At 40.7% G+C, this 22345-nt stretch overlaps 1 protein-coding gene across 1 annotated transcript; it reads right to left on the minus strand.

The window, feature by feature from the left end:
- Positions 1–195: 195 nt before the first annotated feature.
- LOC310985084 (ceramide synthase 2-like) lies at positions 196–13811 on the minus strand. The gene is made up of 11 exons (XM_083970535.1): positions 13785–13811; positions 12576–12752; positions 9688–9805; positions 7185–7303; positions 6806–6863; positions 6508–6558; positions 5092–5184; positions 4226–4354; positions 3163–3269; positions 2200–2356; positions 196–2116 (listed from the first exon to the last, which is right to left on the minus strand). Exons 2-11 carry the CDS (start codon positions 12749–12751, stop codon positions 1910–1912), a joined length of 1215 nt encoding a protein of 404 aa, XP_083826661.1. The 5' UTR covers position 12752; positions 13785–13811; the 3' UTR covers positions 196–1909.
- Between the last annotated feature and the right edge of the window lie 8534 nt (positions 13812–22345).

Below are 22345 nucleotides of genomic sequence, written 5' to 3' on the forward strand. Positions count from 1 at the left end.
AGCACCAGTGCTAATTTCCTCAGTAGAAGTAATTTATTAAAACTTCCCACACAATCAACAAAGCATCTGTGTGCACTCATAATAGAACAGTCAAGTGTAATTAAAGTGGAAACATCCTGCTCTCCTGCTATTTGTTAGTTATGCACTTAATATCTATTTGTACTACAAGTCGACTAATATTGTAGTAGGGGGGGGGGGGTCATAAGTGTGTTATTTAGTCGATCAGCCCTTTAAGTGCTCTACAACAACGTTGCTTTAAAATCTTACTTTGCAGTGTGGGTCTCAGTGCTACTGAACCCGGTCTTGTCAGAGTCAGACACAGCCCTGTTTCTAGTCCTGTCACGTTTGTCTTTGTGATACAGTTTGTAGGGATAGTAACCAATCACGTGAAAGACGTGCCCTAACTGCCTTGGTTTTTGGTAGTGAATGTCACACTGTGTATGAATAATTCAGTTTATGAACAATATCACTGTGGTGTACAGTGCTGACTATCAAGAACATACAAATCCAGAGCCAGACAGTGCTTTTTAGACAATGACCCATGTCAGATATGTTTTCCAGTTTGTTGGATAAAATCCAATCTCTCTTTTAGAGCCCAGTCTAGTCATATCAAAATATTCCCTAAACTTTTAAAAATACAATTATATCTTTACTGAGACTTTTCTTATCAGAGCCTTAAAGCATTTGACCTTTGTAGACATATTCACTGTCTAAATGTCCATACTCTTCAATGGCTTACCCCAGCGCTGCCAGACTGACCAGCAATTTATTCAAGCAAAACGTTAAAACAAGTCACAGTAAGGCCTGGTCCATGTGTTTCTCCAAGAAAGGTAATCTCTCTAACACACAGAGCGTAATATCAAGTGCTTGTCACAGAACAGTTTAAAAACAGCAGCCAAGGCACAAAACAAAGTACAGTTGAGCAAACCGTAACAAAAACCTCGTTGAGAAATCATGCTGCCTGTTGTAATGTTTAAAGTAGAAAACAAAACACGCACACATGCACACACGCACTCACGCACACACACATACACACAATTTAAGTCCATATTTCTAGGAGCAGTACATTTTTTTCTCTAAAGGCATCAATTCATCATCATCAGTGTCTTCACTACAAGGACATGTTCTTCTCTGTGCGACAGGGGGCAGCACATGTCTTCTAAAGAGCTGATCATAAACACAACTGACTGAATCAAATCACAGAAAAATATATGCAATAATATAAACTTTTGAATTCCTAATGAACTTTTATGCAATTCTGCCACAGATTAAAACAATGTAAAAATTATCTGTTGAGTAAACGGCTCATAAAAATAGTCTATAAAGAGGTTTGTCAACAGATTTACTACAATCAATGTTTTTTTTTAATAGTCTCTGTACAATCAGCCATACTGTGTGGATGCAAAGCTGGGGGAGTGAATTACTACCTCATTCTAGCTTTAATTTCCTCTGTTTAAAATATATTATTTTAATATATTATAACACATATTAGGTAACAGCTTGATCCTGTATAAAAACATTTAGCCTAGTAGTTTAGTTATTTTGGTGACCAAAGAAACAGTTTCTATCCTTAGATATTTACAGACACACTACTGTAATACAATGAAAACAAACAGCAAAATAACAAACAAAACATACATGTGAGGGGATTTTTACTGTCTCCTTGCCAATTCATTTTTCCCAATATGGAGTGGAGACAGTAGTGATGGCATTTCTTCCTAATCTAACGCTGGGGATGCAGATTTACAATCATCTGTACTTCTTCACACTTTTTTGGGGATCTGAAATCATCAATGGACCATGTTGGGTGGACAAAAGCCGCATGAGTGTAGCATTATGTCAGAAATAAGATCATCTCCATTATTTTAATTCCAGTGAGGCTTGGCAGAAGAGGAATGGGGCTCCTCCACTATCTGGTTTTGGGCAGTCTGCTGTTCATATTCCTCTGGTTGGTCAGGTTGTTCAGGACACAGTTGTTAGCCAGTGATGCTAGCTTGGAGTTAATTGAACCCTTCCTTTGCTCCCAGCTGCATTCGTCCTCTTCCTCCTCAGGCTGCTCTTCCTCTTCATCATCATCCACCTCACTCTCCTCATCGCTGCGTTCATCACGCTCAACCTATGGAGCACAATTAAAGAAAATGATCAGTTTTGTGACCCCAACCTACGTAATTTGCTAGTTGGACAATATACTCCTCTTACTTTGCCCATGAACACAAACTTGTAGACCATGCGTAGGATGAGATATGCCCAGAAGATGTGCAGAGCTTGCAGGATTAGCAGCAGGGCGTTGAAGAAATAATAACCAAAGAAGGGCTGGAAGAATTCGAGAGACACCACGAGGGTTGTGTGGATCACTCTGGAAAACAAACACAATAGGACACACTCAGGTTTGATCCAGACTAGTGGCCTTCAACTCCTGAAAAAGCTATCTCTCTCCAATAGCAACTCTTTGCCAGAACCTGTGACAGTTCAGGTCTCAGCCAAGATATGAAGTTATTGTGAGAGAGAGAAAGAGAGAGAGAGAGAATATGAGACACAACTGGGTGCCTGAGGACAACAGAGTAGATCCTTTACAGGTCAAATAAAACATTTGTACAGCCCGAAGGGGCTACAGAAACATGACCGTGGGTGTTACAGTACAAAACACAGTGAATTTGGACTTGCTATATAATTGCTAGGATACATATTCCCAAACCAAGTGATCACAGAATAAACAATGCGAACATGTTTGACAGTTTGAGATAATATACGATGTGACATGTTTTGTTGAGATTCCAACATCTGGTAACACAAAATCAAATCCAACTGTGGATTTTTTTAAGGCTGATATACAGATGTGATGTGAATATTCTGTGAAATAGCGACGTATCTGTTGATTGCCAGTCCGTAAAAGATAAACACATAACATAAACAGCTTAATATGGTTTTAATCAATAACCCTGACCACTAAGGTGAATCGTATACTGTAGTAGACTAATCAACATGTCAGTGCCCTCTGGTGGACAAACTGTGTAACAGTCTATCACTGTTTCTAAGTTACCTCAAACCTACAGTAGTGTGACATTTCTGCATGTTGGTCACTTCTCAGGTCAGGAAACATGAGCACGAACACCAAGGTGTCTACTCTGCACAAAGCTGAAATCAGCTGATATTATACCATACCTGCCAGGAAACACCACCAGCCTTGTGACAAGGAAGACAAGAGCAAAGATGACAAAGAGCGAGTCACACGTCTTCGTCCAACTGGCGTAATGGAACAGCTTAGCAGACTTAAATGAGAAAAACAGAGATATAATATAATTCCTTGTTAGTCAATAACTATTGCACAAAAGGTGAAAAAACACTCTTCAGGTTGCATCTATTTGAAGCACTATCAACAGTCAATCTCTGGGTATGACAAAAAAGTGCTGTTGAGATGGCAATGCAAACTTTGATTAAAGCAAATGTATCAAGATCAAGCTTTTAGCTCCTGCACTCTCTTCCTGCCTGCTTATACTACATACCCTGATAATTCTACCAATCTTGATTTGTGGTAATATAATTCGCTCCACTATCAAATTTTTAATGGAGATATTCAAGCAATGGAACAAGGAAAACGTACTTTAATGTTGTTGTCTAACCTGAGGTTGAAATTCTAGTAGCAACAAGAAGTTACAAAAGGAAAATCAAAGCTTTGTCTCCACAATTGGATGCTCATTTTTTGAATGTGTTACTTATTATATAATCAGTGCCTGGACATAGATGAATGCATTGAGGCAATTGAGTTCAGAATAGACTCTCGAAGACCACAATGTGATTAACGTCAACTCAGATACATACACCTATATGGAGCTACTGGTTGAGTGTCTCTATATTACTTCTGACAGAGGCTAGATGACACCCAGTCTTGCTTAACGTCATATGACTTGCACATATTTCCTGCTCACAATCTTGTTTTTCAGATGTTATCAGCGAAAAATGACATCCGGGAAAATCTGACGACAATGGACCCATTGTCTTGCAGGGGGAGAAGCAGGCAAGAATGATTTTTTTTACTACCGCAAAGGGTAGTTGTTATTTTTACGGTAGACCGTCACACTTTTTGTGTACAGTAGTTCATACAAGACACAGGGGTACAATATGTTAACTTTTGCAATAAATATACAGTGGCTGTATTCAATTCAAGTTCCCATTGTGCAATGGGTTCTGGCGTGTCTAACGCTGAGCATGAGGTGTGGTGTTTTACCTCAAGAAGGAAGTCAGAGGAGTCATGCACCAGCATCACCAGAGTGCCAACTCTCACATAGTTGGCGCAGTAGGAGAAACCAACAAGGAAGAGGGTGGCAATGTGATGAATTACCTGCTCCTTGAAATCCTGGAAGACACACACAGACCACACAGCATGAGGAGAACGTACAGAGGCCTATCCCTGATGTCAGCATCTCTCGGTCTATGGTGCGGGAAAGCCGGATTTACATGTTGTCTGCACTAATGTGCTGCTGTGTCTCAAGCTCAAATATCTTTGATCAGCAGTTTTGAAGCTTCTTGTGAATCACACAAAACCACCGTACTTTTTTGTACAAGCCTCGGGGAACCGCCTAAAGAAGCAGAGGCAGCAACAACATTTCGAATGGCTTTCTTCTATGTTGAAAAATACATTTTAATAATACAGCAAAGCCTAGTTGAACATTTTGTTTCTTTCGATAGGACTGAATCAAGAGTTTCTATCAAGTTTTTATTCCAGTGAATTTTACAGAATGTGCCAAGTCTCTTGTTATGATAGATTAAAAATTCTGCCAAACTCAATTTCAAAATGAGAGCAAACATTAAGTAGGCCTACACAAAGTTATGATGTAATGGCAGATAATCCCATGCATAATCCGCATTAAGTATAAACATGCAAGAGAAAAACAAGGTTTGTATTACACTGTGCAAAACACTAGGACTAAGAGTGTGAGTGATGATATTCAGCTTTTGGGGTTTTGGCCATTTGAGTACAAGTTCACATCTCAGGCACAGGAAATGAAGACGAAACCACCGGCAAGGCAACAGGGTGTTATTGAGGTTTTAGGCGAGAGTGTGAATAATAGGCTTGTACAAAATCACACTCACTTTTCGCTTGACATCCACAGAGACACACATGAGCAGCGACAGATAGAAACCCATTTCCAGGATGTAATACCAGTAATGAGCCTCGGCCACGGGCTGAAAACAAAAAGAGAGAGGAAGAAAGAAACAATGGGTGAAAATTTCCATCATCCTGTTTAACCAAGGAGCCTCACACTTTACAGTAGATGTAATCTGAAGCTTTTATAGCAAAGCATAACACCTTTTGCGAAATTGGCCTGGAAACAAAAATGTATGTTCTGTTCAGCTATATGTCATTCAAAAGCTAAAATATTAGACTGAGCTGATACTGCAGACTGACTTTGCTGCCTCCTACAGGTGCTGTAGTGTTTCAAAAGCTCTGCAATGTAATATAAGAACTTTCCTCACATTCCCCTAAAGAGCATATGAACAAAAGTGTCACTCCTCTTTCTAAAACAGGAAGTGTTTTTAAATCAAGGGAAAATGGCAAAGTGCTATCTTCAGTCAAAACACTTCTTACAGAACACACAGTGCTCAAAGTTTGCAGTAACACAATGAAAGGAAGTTGACTGAGGTATTTAACCCCTAAAAACACATCCTTTCTCTCTCTGAGAGACCACAAGACCTCCGTAAAGGCAAAAAGGTCAGCAGCAGCCTTGCCTGCAGGGGCTGTAATCACTCAAACTGCAGATAGAGAGATGTGTGGCTCTGCATTTTTTTCCACTGTGTTCTCTGTTCGTGGTCATGACCCCATGAAGAAGGGCTGGCTCCCCTGGAGGAATGCCGACCTGCATGCATGCCTAACTGTCTTCAGCTCAGAGAAATACGTTTTCTTACTCTGTGTTATAAAATAAAATAAAAAGGGACTTTTTATTCTTTAAATCTGGACAGACAAAAACATTTAGCCCAACTATAAAGAAAATAAAGGAATCAAGATGAAAGTCAGTGGGTGGGTGGAGTGTGCTGACCAGTCTGTTACAAACCCAAAGTCTAGCTGTGGCCAAATTTATTTTACAGAGACTAAAGACTTTCTGTTGTCCACTCCCAGCTATTGTTTTTCCCTCTCACTTTTTGTTATCGTGTGCCCATATTGCACATGACACAAGACTGATAATATGTTGCACTTCACTGATCACTGATTGAGTCAAAGGTGTTTGTAAAATTCTTGTTTTGTCTGGACAAAGAAAACAAGTTACTTCACAAATTTGAGAACCTGGCTCAACCAAATTGTTGACATTATTGCTTGATCAATGAATCATACTGACTCATTCATTCATTCATTCATTCATTCATTCATTCATTCATTCATTCATTCATTCATTCATTCATTTATTTTCAGTTGAACAATTAATCTTCTTCTATTTTTTCATACTCAAATTCTGTTATTAGGCTACTTGTATGAATCCCACAAAAACTTCCATAATGGTGTTTCTTGCTCACCTGTTTGGGATATCCCCTCCAACACTCTCTGTGATCCCACATCCATGGAGTCTGGAATATAGAGGAAACAGACATTATTTAAACCTTGAAAACAAAGAGAGGGTAATACACAATGTAACGATGAAAGCATTTAGGACTGTGAAATATATAAGTATGCAAAACTAATTCCAAATCATACCATTTCTATTCATACACATTATATTATTTACTTGCAAGTGGCAAGTGCAATCCAATACATGTCTTTCTACATGTCTCATGTCTATCTGTAATATGAAGAGCAAGTGACCAATAGACTTACATTAATTAAAGAGCCAAGCCCTGCTGTGAATGCTACAAGGTAGAAGACAAACCGCCAACTGCACAGACAAAAACAAACACCATCATTTGTTAGAGGGTTTGGTGAAAATGATGAGGAACAAGTAGAAAATAAATACCCGGTAGATGAAAAGATGTTTATTTCTGTTTTAAACACACAAATGTGTGTGAATGTGTAAACAACTCTGACAGCAGGGAATTTGCACACTGATGACAAACTATGCAACAGCAAGAGAAATCCTGTATCAGCAGACCAGTAAACTTCAGAAATTGCTCAGTTGTTGCTGTTTAGCTTGGGGCAAATCTGATCTTCACAATATGAGTTTGAAAAAAACATGAAAAAAAAAAAAAAAAAAACTCACGAGGCCTCACAGAACTTTTTGGTGTTGCTAGGTCGGTCCTGGTTCCTTCTGTGTCTGAACCAGGTCTGGATTTTTCTCTGTGACAGTCCACACTGCTTCTCCAAGCTCATCAACTCACTCTGGACAAACACAAGCACAGATACAGGTTTACACACAAAATATGGGTGCACTGCACACATTCAAAATTAGTCTTAATTTTGCACTTTTTAAATGAATTAGAGTGAATATTGCTTCATCACTTGGCAAAGCTACTGGCCTGAGCACTTTACTGATCTGCTCAACAGTTGTATTACAACTCCCTTACGGGAGACTATAAATAAGAAACACCATAACAGAACAAAAATAGGAAGGTGCCCGTGCACAGCAGAAGTCAAGGTGCTGGTATTGTGGCAAAAGTATTTTATTTATTTAACCTTTATTTAACCAGGCAAGCAAATTAAGAGCAAAATTCTTATTTTCAAGTATAACCATGTAAAGAAAAAACACACGTATTGTGGCTACATACTGCATACTGACAGACATAAATTGAACAATTTGTATTGCATCTATTAACATGGATGGCCTCTACAGTACTAAATGTGTTTAATCTAACCATTTGTTTTGTGGCGATGAGCCTGTAATGTGATAACTGTTGTTCCCTGCTTTCTCTTTCTGCACCCTCCTACATAACAAAGGGTTATGTTACTGTTGAAAAAGTCAAGTGGGACTAGTGAGTTGTTGTGATCTAGGGAAACACAACAACACACACCCAGTCTTATTTAGCTGACAACGTGAAGCACTCTCTTTGTGTTTTGTTATAAAAGAATGGAATTAGGGGGACCAACAATAGTGCTTGCAATGCACAACCCACAAACCCATACTACTTTGTCTATTCCCTCAGGTGTCTGCAGCCTGACATTTACATGGCAGAACACCAGGAACATCACACAGGTGCTTCTGCAAGTCTAGGCCACATGGGAAAAAGAAGAGGTGTAAATAAGCCAGGGTACTTGAATATACAAGCATGCATGCACGCACAAGTCAAGTCATGTCTTGCCGTTACAGGTGCACTTTTGCTTTTACTCACAGTGTCACAATATTAAACCAAAGCAAGGTGGAGAACTGCCATGTGAACCTTGATTTCTCTGTTACTTGTTCACACCTATTCACTAATTATAGGGAGGGAATACTACGATGTGTACAAAAGAACTGTTGTAATGATCTGCTATTGTCGAATTTAGCTTAACTTTTCTATGGAGTTCTAATTAGCAGTTTCACAAAAGAAAATGATGGCAATAAGAGTTGACTATTGGTAACCATGAGCATGGTGGTCCAGCATTGAACAGAAATATATTTTTCTCTCACTACGATGTGAACATGAATTGTGCAATTAATAATTATTGTTAGTGCAATTAGTATATTAGTGCAATATACAAATCATAGGAGTTGCACAAATTGCATGAACTACAGATGTTCAATAAAGGTACAAGTTGAATTGTTAGCACCATAAGCATTGTAGTGCGCAGCACCATAACCTGAAAGTCTATATTCTATGGATGTAAAGTTGTTTCCAGGGAAAATCAAATGAAAGCCACAAACTCAATTAAAATTATAAAATGGTAATACCTGTAAAAAATAACTGCAATATAACTTCTGATAGGTATTACAGTGCTAGTTATACTTGTGCACTTCACATCCACCTCTTCCACTCTCTGCATTTGGGTTTGCAAATATATGCAAACGTCCATATGCCTGCATTAGTAGACCATGCACAGTCCTTTAATGCTCCTGACTTTTACAGACACAGAAGTCTTTGTCAGGCATGAGGCATTTGTTGAAAACTGACATTAAGCTTTATGTCTGCACAGTGTAAATGTGGAGACATGCACCGGTTGGATATGGGGGACCTGCTCTAGTTGTATCAAAGGTTGTAGGGTCACATTCATAACTGATGAGATACAGTAACATCAAGGATCACTATATTACTGTAAGATGAATCTAGCAAATAATGGTTCTTAAAAAGCTGCATACACAGCTGTATTATTAGTGAACTAAAACTATGTGCCATCATATTTATAATAGTAAATGCTTTTGTAAATGTTTTTTTTTAGTAACATTCACATTGTCCTTTGTTTTTATTAGCAATTCGATAACTAGCCTTTTGGCCAACTCTGATGTTTACAGTGATGATTATTGAGGTGCTGTGACACTGTTTAACAAACCTGCAAATGAGTACAATAATACATTTATTTTGCTACTAAAAAGATAACTTTACTGTTTCATCTTTGCTTTACGGTCAATTCAAGCAATGATTCTATGAGAATAGTATTTGCCAAAGTAAATGGTCTGCAACAGTAAGCAGGTCCTGAATTATGTCTGCAGGCTACACAAAGCTTATGGCTGCATGTACAAGGTAGTAATAGCAGGTGCATGGGGGCCGAATAGGATTTGGAAATATCTTGTTTGAAATGGAGATGTTTTAGTCATCTGCAAAAACTGGGAAGAGACAGAAAGAAATACAAACTTGCGATGGTTGCCGAGTGTTCTGTTTGTAGAAGGCTTCCAACTTCGGGATGGAAGTGGCTCGAATCCGAATGTGATCTTTCACACCTAGGTACTTGCTGAATGGGACAGCGATGAGCCTGAAAGGATGGAGAATTGGAGAGAAAAGGAAAGCTTAAATGTATTTTATACATCACCTTTAGTCTCATATTCCACTCAATTATAATCAAGTGACTAGAGAGCTGACATCAACAGCTGTCGGGATCCTATGGGATCCAACTACAGCACAATACAGCGTAATGAGACGACAGCTCATTAGAAAGCTCCAAATAGGCTGTAGTGCCACTCCCATGGGAGTTTGGTGACATTTGGTCAGACAGATTATGCCATTAGCTGATATGGCATCAAGAGACTTTCGATCTGCATGTGTGTGTCTGGCAGAGAGTTGGAGACAGACGGAGCACCAGTGAAGACAATGTGAATGTATAAGCACAGGTGAGATGTTTTGATAAGAATGTGTGTGTGTGTGTGTAACTCTATCTGTCAGATAATCATGCTGAAGTGGGCAGGGAGGGGACAGATCAGAGAGAATGAGAAGGTCAGGGCAGCTTTACACAGAGACACACAGTCTCTGGTTACAGGTTCATGTAACCAGAACGCAGACAAACAACCTACCACACCCCTACCTCAACTCAGGAAAACAGCTGTGGTCGGGGACGATCGAATGAAAACACACCTTTTCACCTTCCAGCTGACTGACAGCTCCTCCTCACATGTAACAAACACCTCCCAGCTGTCTAGCACAACAACTAACAGACACAACACAGTGATGCCCACATAAACAACACACACACAGGTGCATACTGGTATTCGGCATATGCCATTACCCACTCACCCCTGGGCCCTGACTGCTACCAATACATCTAATGTTACTACTATTACTCCAACTAATAAATACCTGATTAAGGTATGAATACAGCACGTGCCACCGAGCTCGCACTTTTCGTCATTAGCACAGATAATGTAGTAGCTGATCAGCAAAAGCATGCAAAGACAAGTCTATCTGTACGTCCATCGTGCGTCTGTGTTTCCCGTCGTCGTCATTCCAGATTCCTGTTCTGTTACCAGCAAAACTAGATAAGTGTGGAGTCAAGCTGATGGTGAAGTTTGCTCTCGACAGCAGCCACGTTTTTAGGCATCAGCTTACGGTCATGCACCTCTGAGCCTAAAGAAAACCTCAATGTTATCAACTGAGAGAGCTGGGAAAGCATTTATTTTAAACAATTGATTCTGTAGGAGCCGTATGTAAGTCTGTGTGTGTTTGGTTTGTGGATGTGAACACTGCATTGGTGCGTGGGTAGGGGTGTGTCACTGTGGGCGTGTGATCCGTGGTTACTTGTGATTGCACTCACCTGGTCTCATCAGTTGGCGTTTGAACATGGCATGGGGTGAGCCACGGGGGTGAAACTTTCTGTTGACCGCTGCGCTATCACATCACATTGTGCTTCCCTTATTAACCTTGCGCGGACGTTTGTAAGCAGTTGGAGCTTCTGTGTTGCCGTGATATGGAAATAAAGGTGCTTTGAGAGCAAGAGTAAAGCGAAGTGTGCGCGTCAAGAATTTCTCCCGTGTTCAGCCCACCGCGGCTGATTGTTTTTATTGGTCTCAGTTTAGCCGTAATAGATTCTATTCATGAAGGCACAGGACACTCTGTACACTGTAAAAGACTGTAGAAGTGTCCCCACGTGTAATGTCCAATAACTTACATAATGTGTGTAATGATAACATGTTTTTTAAATACACCACTATGATTTACATCCTGACACTAGTGCAATAGAGTGGTGAAGTAAAAATGTTGTAAACATCTTTGAAGAATGAACCATGAAGTGCTCATTCATGATAAGGGAAGCATTTCAAACTATAATATATTGCTTACATACAGTACTACCTTAATAAAACTTTGAATTAATGATGTTCAGTGTCACAAAAGATGCCTAATAGCTCTTGTTCAAATATCTACAGTAAAATCCAGACACACCAGATATGCTAAAATGTCAAAATCTTATGCTAACTATAAGATCCAAGTTCCTCTTGTCTTCAACACAAGGGTGTTTTGACCTTTTCCACAAAGTCTCTAGATACTTCAGCAGCAGTATTCTTATAATAAGCACTACTGGGAATTTACATTAGTTTTCCCATCTGTCTTCTTACCCCGTGAGCAGAGCACCCAGTTATACCTCCATAAAATGGTTCAGAGGCTGCTTGTTTTTCCAGCAATTAGCACAGTAAATCAGCTCAGCACCAGGAACCGTCAAACATTAGGAAGTTAACCTTCCCTATGCCCACATCAGCTATGAGGAAACCACTACCGTCACGGCCAAGTGACAGTTATCATTATCAGTCTTTTCATCAAGCACACACACGAACACACGCACTCTACATTTTTTTTTATGTCCAGTCAAGTTCTGGGAGGAGAGCTTACACATTGTCAGCAGTTAAAACATCCTACTCATGATGCCTGCCTTCCACCAATCTCCCCCCTCCATCTTCTGGGAGCACTAATGAAGGCCAGAGGAGCCATTATTTTGTGCCACACAAGCAGCTTTGCAGGCAGCATACCAGCCAGTCAGTCAGACAGCACAATTTCCCCTTGACAGTAAGGCAAGAGGAAATTGTAGTAAATGAGACACAGTGTTTTAAACATTTGCTTTCACCTGGGCAACAGATATAAACCACATCCCCATCACCATGCTTCAACGTTTTTCTGCCCATGCTCGGCTTACCATAAACACTCCCAACTTACTGCTCCAGTGATTCAAGCACAGTTGAAGTCAAAGTTAATGAAAACAGTGAAAATCCCGCATGTTCAATTTCATGGTCCAGCTGTGATGGGAGGCAGGTGCGTCTCACCTCTCAAAGACATATCTGAGGGCTATAAAGGCGACGGCCAGCGGCAAGGTGTAGATGAGATCCCTAGGTAGAGGTAAGTGGCCGTCCTCCTCCTTGATCTTGATGTCCCGCCAGCCGATACCAGGAGGGAGCCAGTACTTCTCCTGCCATAGCCAATCATTTACCAGGGCCTCCATCCTGAGGATAGGAGAATAACAGTGCTCAATGTAAGTGTTTGCTGGACTCAGATCTGTGCTCTTAAAACATTAATGCCTTATTCTTATTCATGCCAAACAGCAGCTGAGATGCCCATTAGATGACACACAGAGGAAACAAAGTAGCATCTTTCTTTTGCATTCACACTTCATAAATGAACTGTTCCAAGATGTTTAAAGTTTGATTCATCCGCAGGTTCTTAACTTGCTCAATTCATTATTGGCCTTTGACATTTTAATCCCCCGCAGGCCAAGGTGACGCCTTCAAAATCCTTGTTTTATCCAGATCCCACAGATACTGCTTGTTTTTCTTTAATGATCCCATCATAATAGTTGCAGCTCAACTTTCTGTCAATGAACTGATTAATTAATGATCATCTCAGCTTTGAACCACCCATGGTTATTGATGTGCCAGGCCTGTAAACAATACAAGAACAGTACATTGCAACATAACATCCCAAATCCTCCAGCCAAGCTTCGTGGGCTACTATCCAAGCATTAGTCACTGCATGTATCCCGAAATCGCATGCTCATAGCAGGTGGGTTAGACTCTACATGTTACCATAACAGCTGCTTCCAATGGCGTCACATTGATTGGCATATTGATTACAGTGGGCAGAGCATGATGCTGTTACTTCCAAGTTCCAAGTACTTGCAAGCTGCAACCCGCAAGACCAAATCAAAACAGCGATGCGATCAACCGACAGACACACCGCTACTTCTCTACAGACACCAACAAGATTTAGGTTCCTCATTAAAAACCATCCAGTACATTAGGCTACAGCAGTGATGATAAAGCCATGAAGTGTGGCAGCAGCGAGCAGGGAGGGAATCCCACCTCTCACATCCCGCTACAGCCTGAAGCTGATCGGCCCCATCCTTTACCCCCCCCCCCCCCCCCCCCAGCCCACAGTGTCTTATTCTAAACGCACAGAAAGCCTGAAGGAAAAGAAACCCCTTCACCAGCCTCTCACTGTTCACCCATAGCAGAAGACAAGTGCGACGTTGCGGTTACCTGTCCGCGCTCCTGTTATGCTGATGGGACGCGTATGCAGCGGCAATATGGAGAGGAGGAGCGTGTTTGACGCAACCTGCTCCTGCTGAGGGCGGAGAGAGTGAGGGAGCGAGAGAGAGAGAGAGAGAGAGAGAGAGAGAGAGAGAGAGAGAGAGAGAGAGAGAGAGAGAGAGAGAGAGAGAGAGAGAGAGAGAGAGAGGCGCTGTCATCATTTTCATCATCATCATCATCACCACCACCACCACCACAATCAGTTCACTGCATGAGATAAGCATATGGTCCGAAACATGTCCCATGTGCCAGTCAGCATCCTACTGCAGATAAATGAGAATGGGTGCAGTTACAGCCTAATAATCATATATATATATATACTGAATCAGTTATGGGACATCAATATTTACAAATAATAATGAAAACCTATGTCAAAAACATCTCACCAAGTTTGCTTGTTGGGTTTTGTCATTGTTCAGTGAACTCTCTCTGTGCACCAAAGGATGTAGCCTAGCATTACATAACAAATGGGCATTACACTGAACTAATAACAGAAGAAATCTCTTCACTGTGTCTTTAATATTCTGTTAATGACAATTACTCTTGCTGTTATAGGCTACTTAACCTCTATATGGCAACAAAGAGCATCACTAAAAATGGTAGCCTTCTTTGGTCATCATCACATAAATGTTAATATTATAGCCTTTGTTCCGTTTAGTACAGAGTTCAAACAAGTAGCTAATGCTATAATCAGAGAGAGAACTAGCCTACTGTAAGTCACTGCCACTGATGATCACAGGGCTCACATGATGCTGCCTCTCATACCAATCATACTCTACTGTGTTCACCAAAAGAGAAAGGCACCAGGGGGATTATCCCATCCTGTTTTTATGTATGAGGATTGTATAAACTCACCTTTGGCTTTGTGTTAGAAAAACACCTTAAAGCAGAGGCAGGTGATGTTACTAGATACTGTATCTGTACTGTTGGATTAATCACATATACACACACTGGTGCCTTGTGTAGTTCAACTCATTCACCGGGCAGGTGTATAATCTAAGGAATTATTGCTCAATATCACACAATCTTTAATCTCTTTACAGTAAGTAATACAAGTGAAGCAATGGATGTGTTATCTACAGTATGTGTCCAGTCCAGGGCTGTCCTGCCCTCCTCTGCACAGACAGTAGTTGCTTAAGGTTAAAGGGCAAAACCCATGGGAAATTAAAGGAAGGATACTGTAACTCTAGATCTATATGAGCACTGACAGGTTCATTTACTGTAACTATTACTTCCCCCTTTTCTCAGTTTCAGGCAATGAATACAAACTCCAGTGTTGTTCATTGTGCTGCACCTCCACCTGTGTCAATAGGTTTATAATGTGCCATTTGCTTTATGTCTGTCCCCCTGTGTGCTGAAATAAATGCTCATCAGTTGTTTGGTTTGCAGGACTTGTCATGTATGTATGAGTGTAAGCTGTTGAAAATGTTGTAGACAGAACATGTGCCTCTTCATCTCTCCATCTGGAGATAAAGAGATGTATCTGTCTGCTTCTGTGGCATTCCTATGATACAATAAGAGGTTTATTACATACATACAGTATAATACTGCAGGGAGCAGTAGTGCATAGAGTAATTGACAGTACACATTTTGTCATCAGGATTACGATTCATTAGCTCTGTCAGGTTTTTGCCAAGAGGAGCTGCACCACAGAAGCCATTAGGATGCCTCTGGCTGAAAGGTGTAATTGTGTTGTCATGATGATATAATATCAAATATTTCAAATGAGGGCAGGGCAATGTCCCCCAGCTGCTTGTGTTGTGTTGGTCAGCTGTTGTGTTTTTCACATACCAGAGTTCATGTGTTTTTTTTCCCCTTCAGACTTGTAGGACAACCCAATATGTGCTCACATTTACATTCCCACAACACACACCTGTACAACCTGCACAAATCTTATAGATGTACTGTACATGTGCATTTATGCAAATACCATACACACTATACACGCACAACCACTTTTTTTTTTTTTTTTTTACTTCCTAGTAATCTCAAATGTCATAAGTCTATAAGACATCAGTCATGTGGCATCAACATGAGAGGATGAATGTGGGCTGTTTGTTGTAGGTTACTGGTAATTACAGCCATCTATTTGAAAAGTGCCTCATAACTAAGAATTGACTTGACCATGTCTCTTAGAAAATATACGTACATGCTATGAAAAAAACAACAATAATTAATAATAATTTTGACAATCTTTTCAAAACACACCAATAAAAAAAAGGAAGAAGAAGTGAAGTCAGTGTTTGTTATGAAATGAGATCATGTGGTTCAACAGTGTGATTTTCTCATGGAGGTTGTTGTTGCGTTGTATATGTGCCCAGACAAGCCTGACTAGCTGTGTGTGTGTGTGTGTGTGTGTGTGTGTGTGTGTGTGTGTGTGTGTGTGTGTGTGTGTGTGTGTGTGTGTGACCTTCTATGAGTGTGATTGTGTTGGAAAACAAATCGGTGCAATGAGCAGAAAGTTGATGTGGGACTACCAATGAGTTCATTTCCTTATTTTAAAGCCAATCATAATAACAAATACACAAACACAGCACAACGGATAAGTTGCTGAATATTAATCAATTCTGAACGTACAGAGCCACAGAGTACATTTATTTAACCCCAAGCCATGTGTGCATTAATAATGCATTTATGTACAGAAACGTCAAATGCCTGCTGCCTTTTCATACTCCCCATGGAGTCCAATGTCCCGCACAGCTTTATTTTTATTACCATCCTCAATTCTGACCTTTTTTTGGCATCATCTGTTCTCCATGTGATAAAAGCTTTTCCTGCACTCTACTGGCTGACTGCAGTTTGTTCCTTGCATGACCTGCAGCCACAAGGGCGTTGCAACATACAAAAACAATTTGCATGAAAAGTGAATGTGTGTATCAAATATCACAGGAACCCATCTGAGACATTTCACTCACACCCACCAATGTCAACCACCTTGTGGCGCTGTAGTGAAAAGTCATTCGAATGATGATTCTTCCTCTGGGAGCCATGAACGAATGTTGGTGTAAAAGTTTATGTCAATTCATAATGTTGGTATTTTAGTCATGGATGCTACCATGGCTAAAACAAACAACAACACTCCCATGGAGACCCTCAGCCATGTCTCTGTGGGTCTTCGGGGGTCTACATGCTAGGGACTGTGTAGGCCCCTGGTGTACCCTTTACTTCTGTCTGGGCCATCAATAACACAGCCAGGGAGGTGGGGAATGTGCACAGGAAACCAGTGCTACACAGCAGTGGCAACAGTGGCGGCTCTGAGCCTGGCTGAGCTGAGCTGCTGAGTCCCTAGCAGTATAGCTCGAGTGCAGTCATGTTTTCGCCGGGCTCTTCCTGGAGACCAACACACACACACACATATATACACATAAAAATTTTCCCACAGGAACCTGACTGGGGATTACAGTGTATGAAAAAGCACACGTGCATCCACACTCATGTCTCACTCACACATTAGCTGCTTTTCCGGACACACAAGAGCTTAGACAGACACACATACAGAATAGTTTAAGCACATGGTCATGTTGCTGTGTGCTATATTTTTTATCTGATTGCCTGATTTTATTTCTATCTTTCACCCCCATCTTTGGTACACACACACTCATGATCACCCCCTCGTCCAATATCAGCCTGGTCTCTGCGAGCTTTGACGCTCTCTGTCATCCCCTTCTCCTTCCCTCTGCCAGGTGTTTTGTCGGCACCCTGTGGCTGCCAACACAACAGAGGCTCTGTTCTCATCTCCCCGTGGAAGACTGCTGGGAACCTCTCACATGCATGCTCTTTTTCTACGTCCCTCCCTCTTTTAATTTCTTTCTCGGAGCATTCCTGGAGCCCTCTGCTGTTGTTTCTCTTCTTTTTTTCATCTGTTGTTTTTGGCGTCAGTTCTCCCTCAGACCCCCAGAGTGAAGCCGGTTAACTTTCCAGCTGTAAGCTCTAAAAACAACAGTACAAGGCCTCCTCTTCTTAAAGCACTCTCTATCTGAGGCCAGGCTAACACAACAACTGAAGGCATACAGTCTTAATCGTGCTCCTGGGCTAAATGGAAGTCTCCCCTACGGACAAGGTTTGACCTCATTCTAGTAATGGGCTATAAGGTGATAACACATTTGCACCAGCAGAGGGTGCCAGATATTGCAGCCTTCTCAGACATCTCATATGGAGGGATTCCTGATAGGAGCTTTGACACTGTGCACGCCATGTGGGCTAAACATTTGTAGAGTTTTTAGTTTTGTGCTGGCTTCAGAGAGATACACACCTTATTCCCCAGCTCCAACTTTTCTCCTTTATTTGCTCTAGTCCTGGTTCTAGTTACTGGCTAAAGAAAAATGAGAGTGAGTGATGACAAAAGACTGAGAGGCTGCAAAGTGCAAGACGGGAAAACTGTTATGAGACTGCTCTCGCTCCCACAGTATTCACTTCACACACATATTATACATCATAATGTCCCCAAGGGCATCGTTTGTTTCACAAAGTAAAGATGTGACCCGGTGGACTCACAATTTGGGAACTCTAACTTTTAACTGATTGAGCTATCACTGTAAAACTCATAAGCTGACATGAAACTGAAGATGAATCACTTCATGTTCCATCGCTCAAAGCTCCTCCCTTTATTTAAACTTTGTGCCGACTTACTTTACATCAACATGCAGCTAAGAGGGAACTAAAGCACCAACAGCTGCAGTAAACTCACAAGCAAATTGTAATATTTGTATGTGTGATTTTAAAGTTGCAATAGAAACCTAAACAATGAAGGCTGTTTAACTCAAAATGAGAAACAGTATAATGATGTTATGTTGCACAATGTTCACAAATATTGCAAAACCATTCAAGCTTTCCTTCAGGAGATCCCTGAAGAAAAAGGAAGAAAGAAAAACACACCAGTCGCCAAGTAACTGTGTAATAAGCAATATTATTTTCAGGTGCATGCGTGGCAAGAGTGTAATGAGTATTTTTGTTAATGAATGTCTGCTGTGGAAGCAACAAAGGAGCAAGAGTACTTGATGTAATACAACAACCAGCTGTATGGGTATTCCTCACCTCACGTGTGCCTGTGTGTCTGCGTACGGACGCGTGTTTGTGTGCTCAGGCAAAGGTATATTTCCAACCTGCAGAAGTAAACATCGTCAAACTTCAAGTGAGGAAGTTTGATTGTGTTGAATGTAGCCAGCTACAAAGCCTCTCTCACCCACCTGTTTACGGCCTTAATTAACAGACAAACTTCAAGTCAGATGGAGGCTATGTCATCTGTTGTGTCAGGCTGGGGGTCAGTGTCTCTTATAGCTTCATTCAAGAGGTATTTAAGAGACCCTGGAGTCATGAGACATAACCTCCCACGGAAACAACCAATGCTGAGTATTGGCGTCATTGTTTGACAATGAGGGGACACAGTTTCAGAAGATATTGTTCTTATAAATGGGAAAACAGGGGAGGCAAACAATAAAAAAAGAAACACAGCATACAAGTTTGATTTAGTTTAACTTAGTTTAACTGTTTATAGAGGTCAAATTAACATTTTAATTGTATTTGCAGGTGTGTGCTTCGTGCCAGGGTGAATAGAAACCTGATGGAAAAAACAGGAATATAATAGAAAAGTAACTGAGTGAGAGAAACACAACTAAGCTCAAAAAGCTAAATCACACACAGAAAAAATATTATATATATATATTTTGTAGGACAAACAAGAACAAAGGGCAATGGGAATGTCTTGAAAACTTAACTATATCAAAACTGACGGCAGCAGAAGTGAACAAATCTATTTAAGTCATGGGTTGGTTGTGTGTTGATTTCAAGAAACATGATGGGTGAGGTTTTCATATCAGGATGGGCGTTGTACATGAAAAACAAAGTGAATTTTAAATGATTTGCATTATCCCCTTCCTATGGCCAGTGTGAGCTTAACTAACTGTCTGCTACCAGCATCTTTTTGACCTGGGGGACTAGCTCTCGCCTTCATACTTAACCTGTACCTGGTCTTCAACCTTGCAGCTCTAAGAATCTCTTGAAAGAGAAACCAGGTGAGGCTGTGCAGTAAAATTATTGCTATCAGCCATCGCCTCTTTTCCCACCTAACGGTACACTTCACTAATGACCTGCTATTATGTACAGCTGGTGTTCAGGGTAAAGGTCACAGGTATTCAAGTCTGTTTCGTGGCACTTCTCAGCAAAGAGACTCATCCTATTTCTCCAGCTACTCAGATCTGCCTTGTTATAATTATTAAAATTTAATTATCCATGTCTCTTATCTTTGAAGCACTGACTGAGGAAAATATTAGATTTTTCAATTGAGGACATGATGTTAGATGATGGTAGAGTCAGTCATCCACCAACATGTTCACATTCCCACAGACTATATCAAACAGGGATGAACCTTTGATGATGGAAATGAGGCATTAACAGCTGGACAGAAAAATACCTTTTTTGACAGGAAACTATTCATTTTGTAAAAACTGTAGCTGCTTCTGCCTGAAGTGACATATGGCTGCAGAAGATCAAGTGAATTCATACTTATGTACCTCTCAATAAAGGAATAAGACTGAGAAGTTTTCACAAAATACTCTTTAATATCCGTAAACAGTTTGGTACTGTAGCTTTTCGAAAATGTTATGAATTAATCTGAGTACTATTTTCAAGGGACTATTTTCTTGAGCTGATTAATACATTTCTTTGGTGTAAATTAGCCACAGACTCAATATAAACAACATACCCATACTTACAGTGATTATGGAGCACGTCATCTAGCAGAAAGCTGTTTATAATAGTTTGAGACAACAATAGCACAGAAGTTTACATGTTTCTCATATAGCTTAGACCAACAGGATGAACTCAAATCTAAAATCTGGTCTCTAGAGAATGGAGGCTCTCAATGCAAATGAAAGCCATCACTGTTTGCCATTTTACATTTGCTCACAATCTTCCTTTTAGCCCTAAATCCCAGATGAGCCTCATTTTGTTGGAGGTTTATTTGTGTTTTAATATGAAAGTGTGTTCTCATTCGCTGAGAATTTCCCCCGCTCTCCCCCGCTACCTTTACCTCTTTACCCCGTCATTCTATAACATGTCCTTCAACAGCTGGCAGGGCTCCAGCCGTCATACTAATTACACCATTGTCTGGATAAATATTTAAATAGATACGCTCTTTAATAAACTCAATTGCAGTTGTGCTCACTCTTGTTTTGCGAGTCCTCCTTCATCCCAGCTGCCCTCAGCCTCGCCCCCGTTGCTTTTACAGGTTTGGACATGCACAGCTGCTTCTCCCCATCTCAGCTTCTCATTGTCTTCCAGTGACATCATTGAATTACTCACAGCTACACATCTTTCATCATCATTTCAGTAATGATTATTATTATCTTACCACCATTAAGGTTTGTATGACTGCATCATATCTGGATGACTTCCTCCCTGGTCAGGAGAAAACCAAAAAACACCATGTACGGGTGGATGATGGGAGCAAAGGGCGTTGCAGAGGCATGTAGGATGGAGGACGATGGAGAAGCAGCGAGTTTGGTGGCACATGTTTTGGAACACAGTGGAAAAATGTTGCAGCATATGCCACCTAAACACAGTCTCTTATTGTATCTGGCCTTCCTTTATCATTACCACATAAATAATAATCAACTTTATCATCTTGTTATTATCTTTATCTGTTGTAAACATTCCCACAGCAGACATGCCACCTTTCTTTACCACCTCTTATCACCAGCTGCTGCTTTGATTCTTCCCTCCACTGCCCCCACTTATTTGCCCTTTTGGTTTTGAAGTGGTCTGAAGCAATTACACACCACATCTTTTTACATTATCTCACGTGTTTCCAACTCAGCGCTTTGTTCCAAGTAGGTAATGACTGTGTTTTTTTGTGTGTGTTTTTTTTCACACAATGGGCTGTGCAGACCACTCACAATGATAGGAATGGCCACTCCACAGCAGAACCCTTATCTAGCATCAGCAACGACAGCAAGGAATGTGTTGTAGCCGTTACAAACCCGTGGCATTGTTTCCATGGCCCTGCTTTATGTGAACAAGACAGTAAGGCTCCTGTGACTTTCTGTTAGCTACATGGCCAGGGAAATATCAGTCGTTTTTGCACATATTAAAAACTACATTAATCTATGTATGTTTAAGCTGTAGTTTAGTGCACAACTAGCCACAATTTACCCATGATAAGAGCCAAACTGTATACATGGATGGTATATGTTAAATTTCAATGTGATCACCTCCACCAGCAACCTATACAGCAGAGTGGTTGAGTCTTTCCCCGAGCTGGCCTGTGATCTCTGCTGAGGTCTTATGTCAACAAGACTCGGGAGATTTTAAACAGTGTAAAACCTCACACCTCTCAGTGAAAACCTTGGACTTGGAAATGACTCCTGCTCTGTGTGGTTGTTCCCTATAACCCTAACTCTTTACCCCAACAGCCCTCCCGTTTCTTCCCCAATAACGTTGTTGATTGTTGTCATAAAAATTATATATCTCCTGTTTAGATTAGTTCCTTGTTAACTCACGCAACACCTCACGTC

The sequence above is a fragment of the Trachurus trachurus genome (assembly GCF_905171665.1).
Source record: "Trachurus trachurus genome assembly, chromosome: 4".
Lineage (NCBI taxonomy): Eukaryota > Metazoa > Chordata > Actinopteri > Carangiformes > Carangidae > Trachurus > Trachurus trachurus.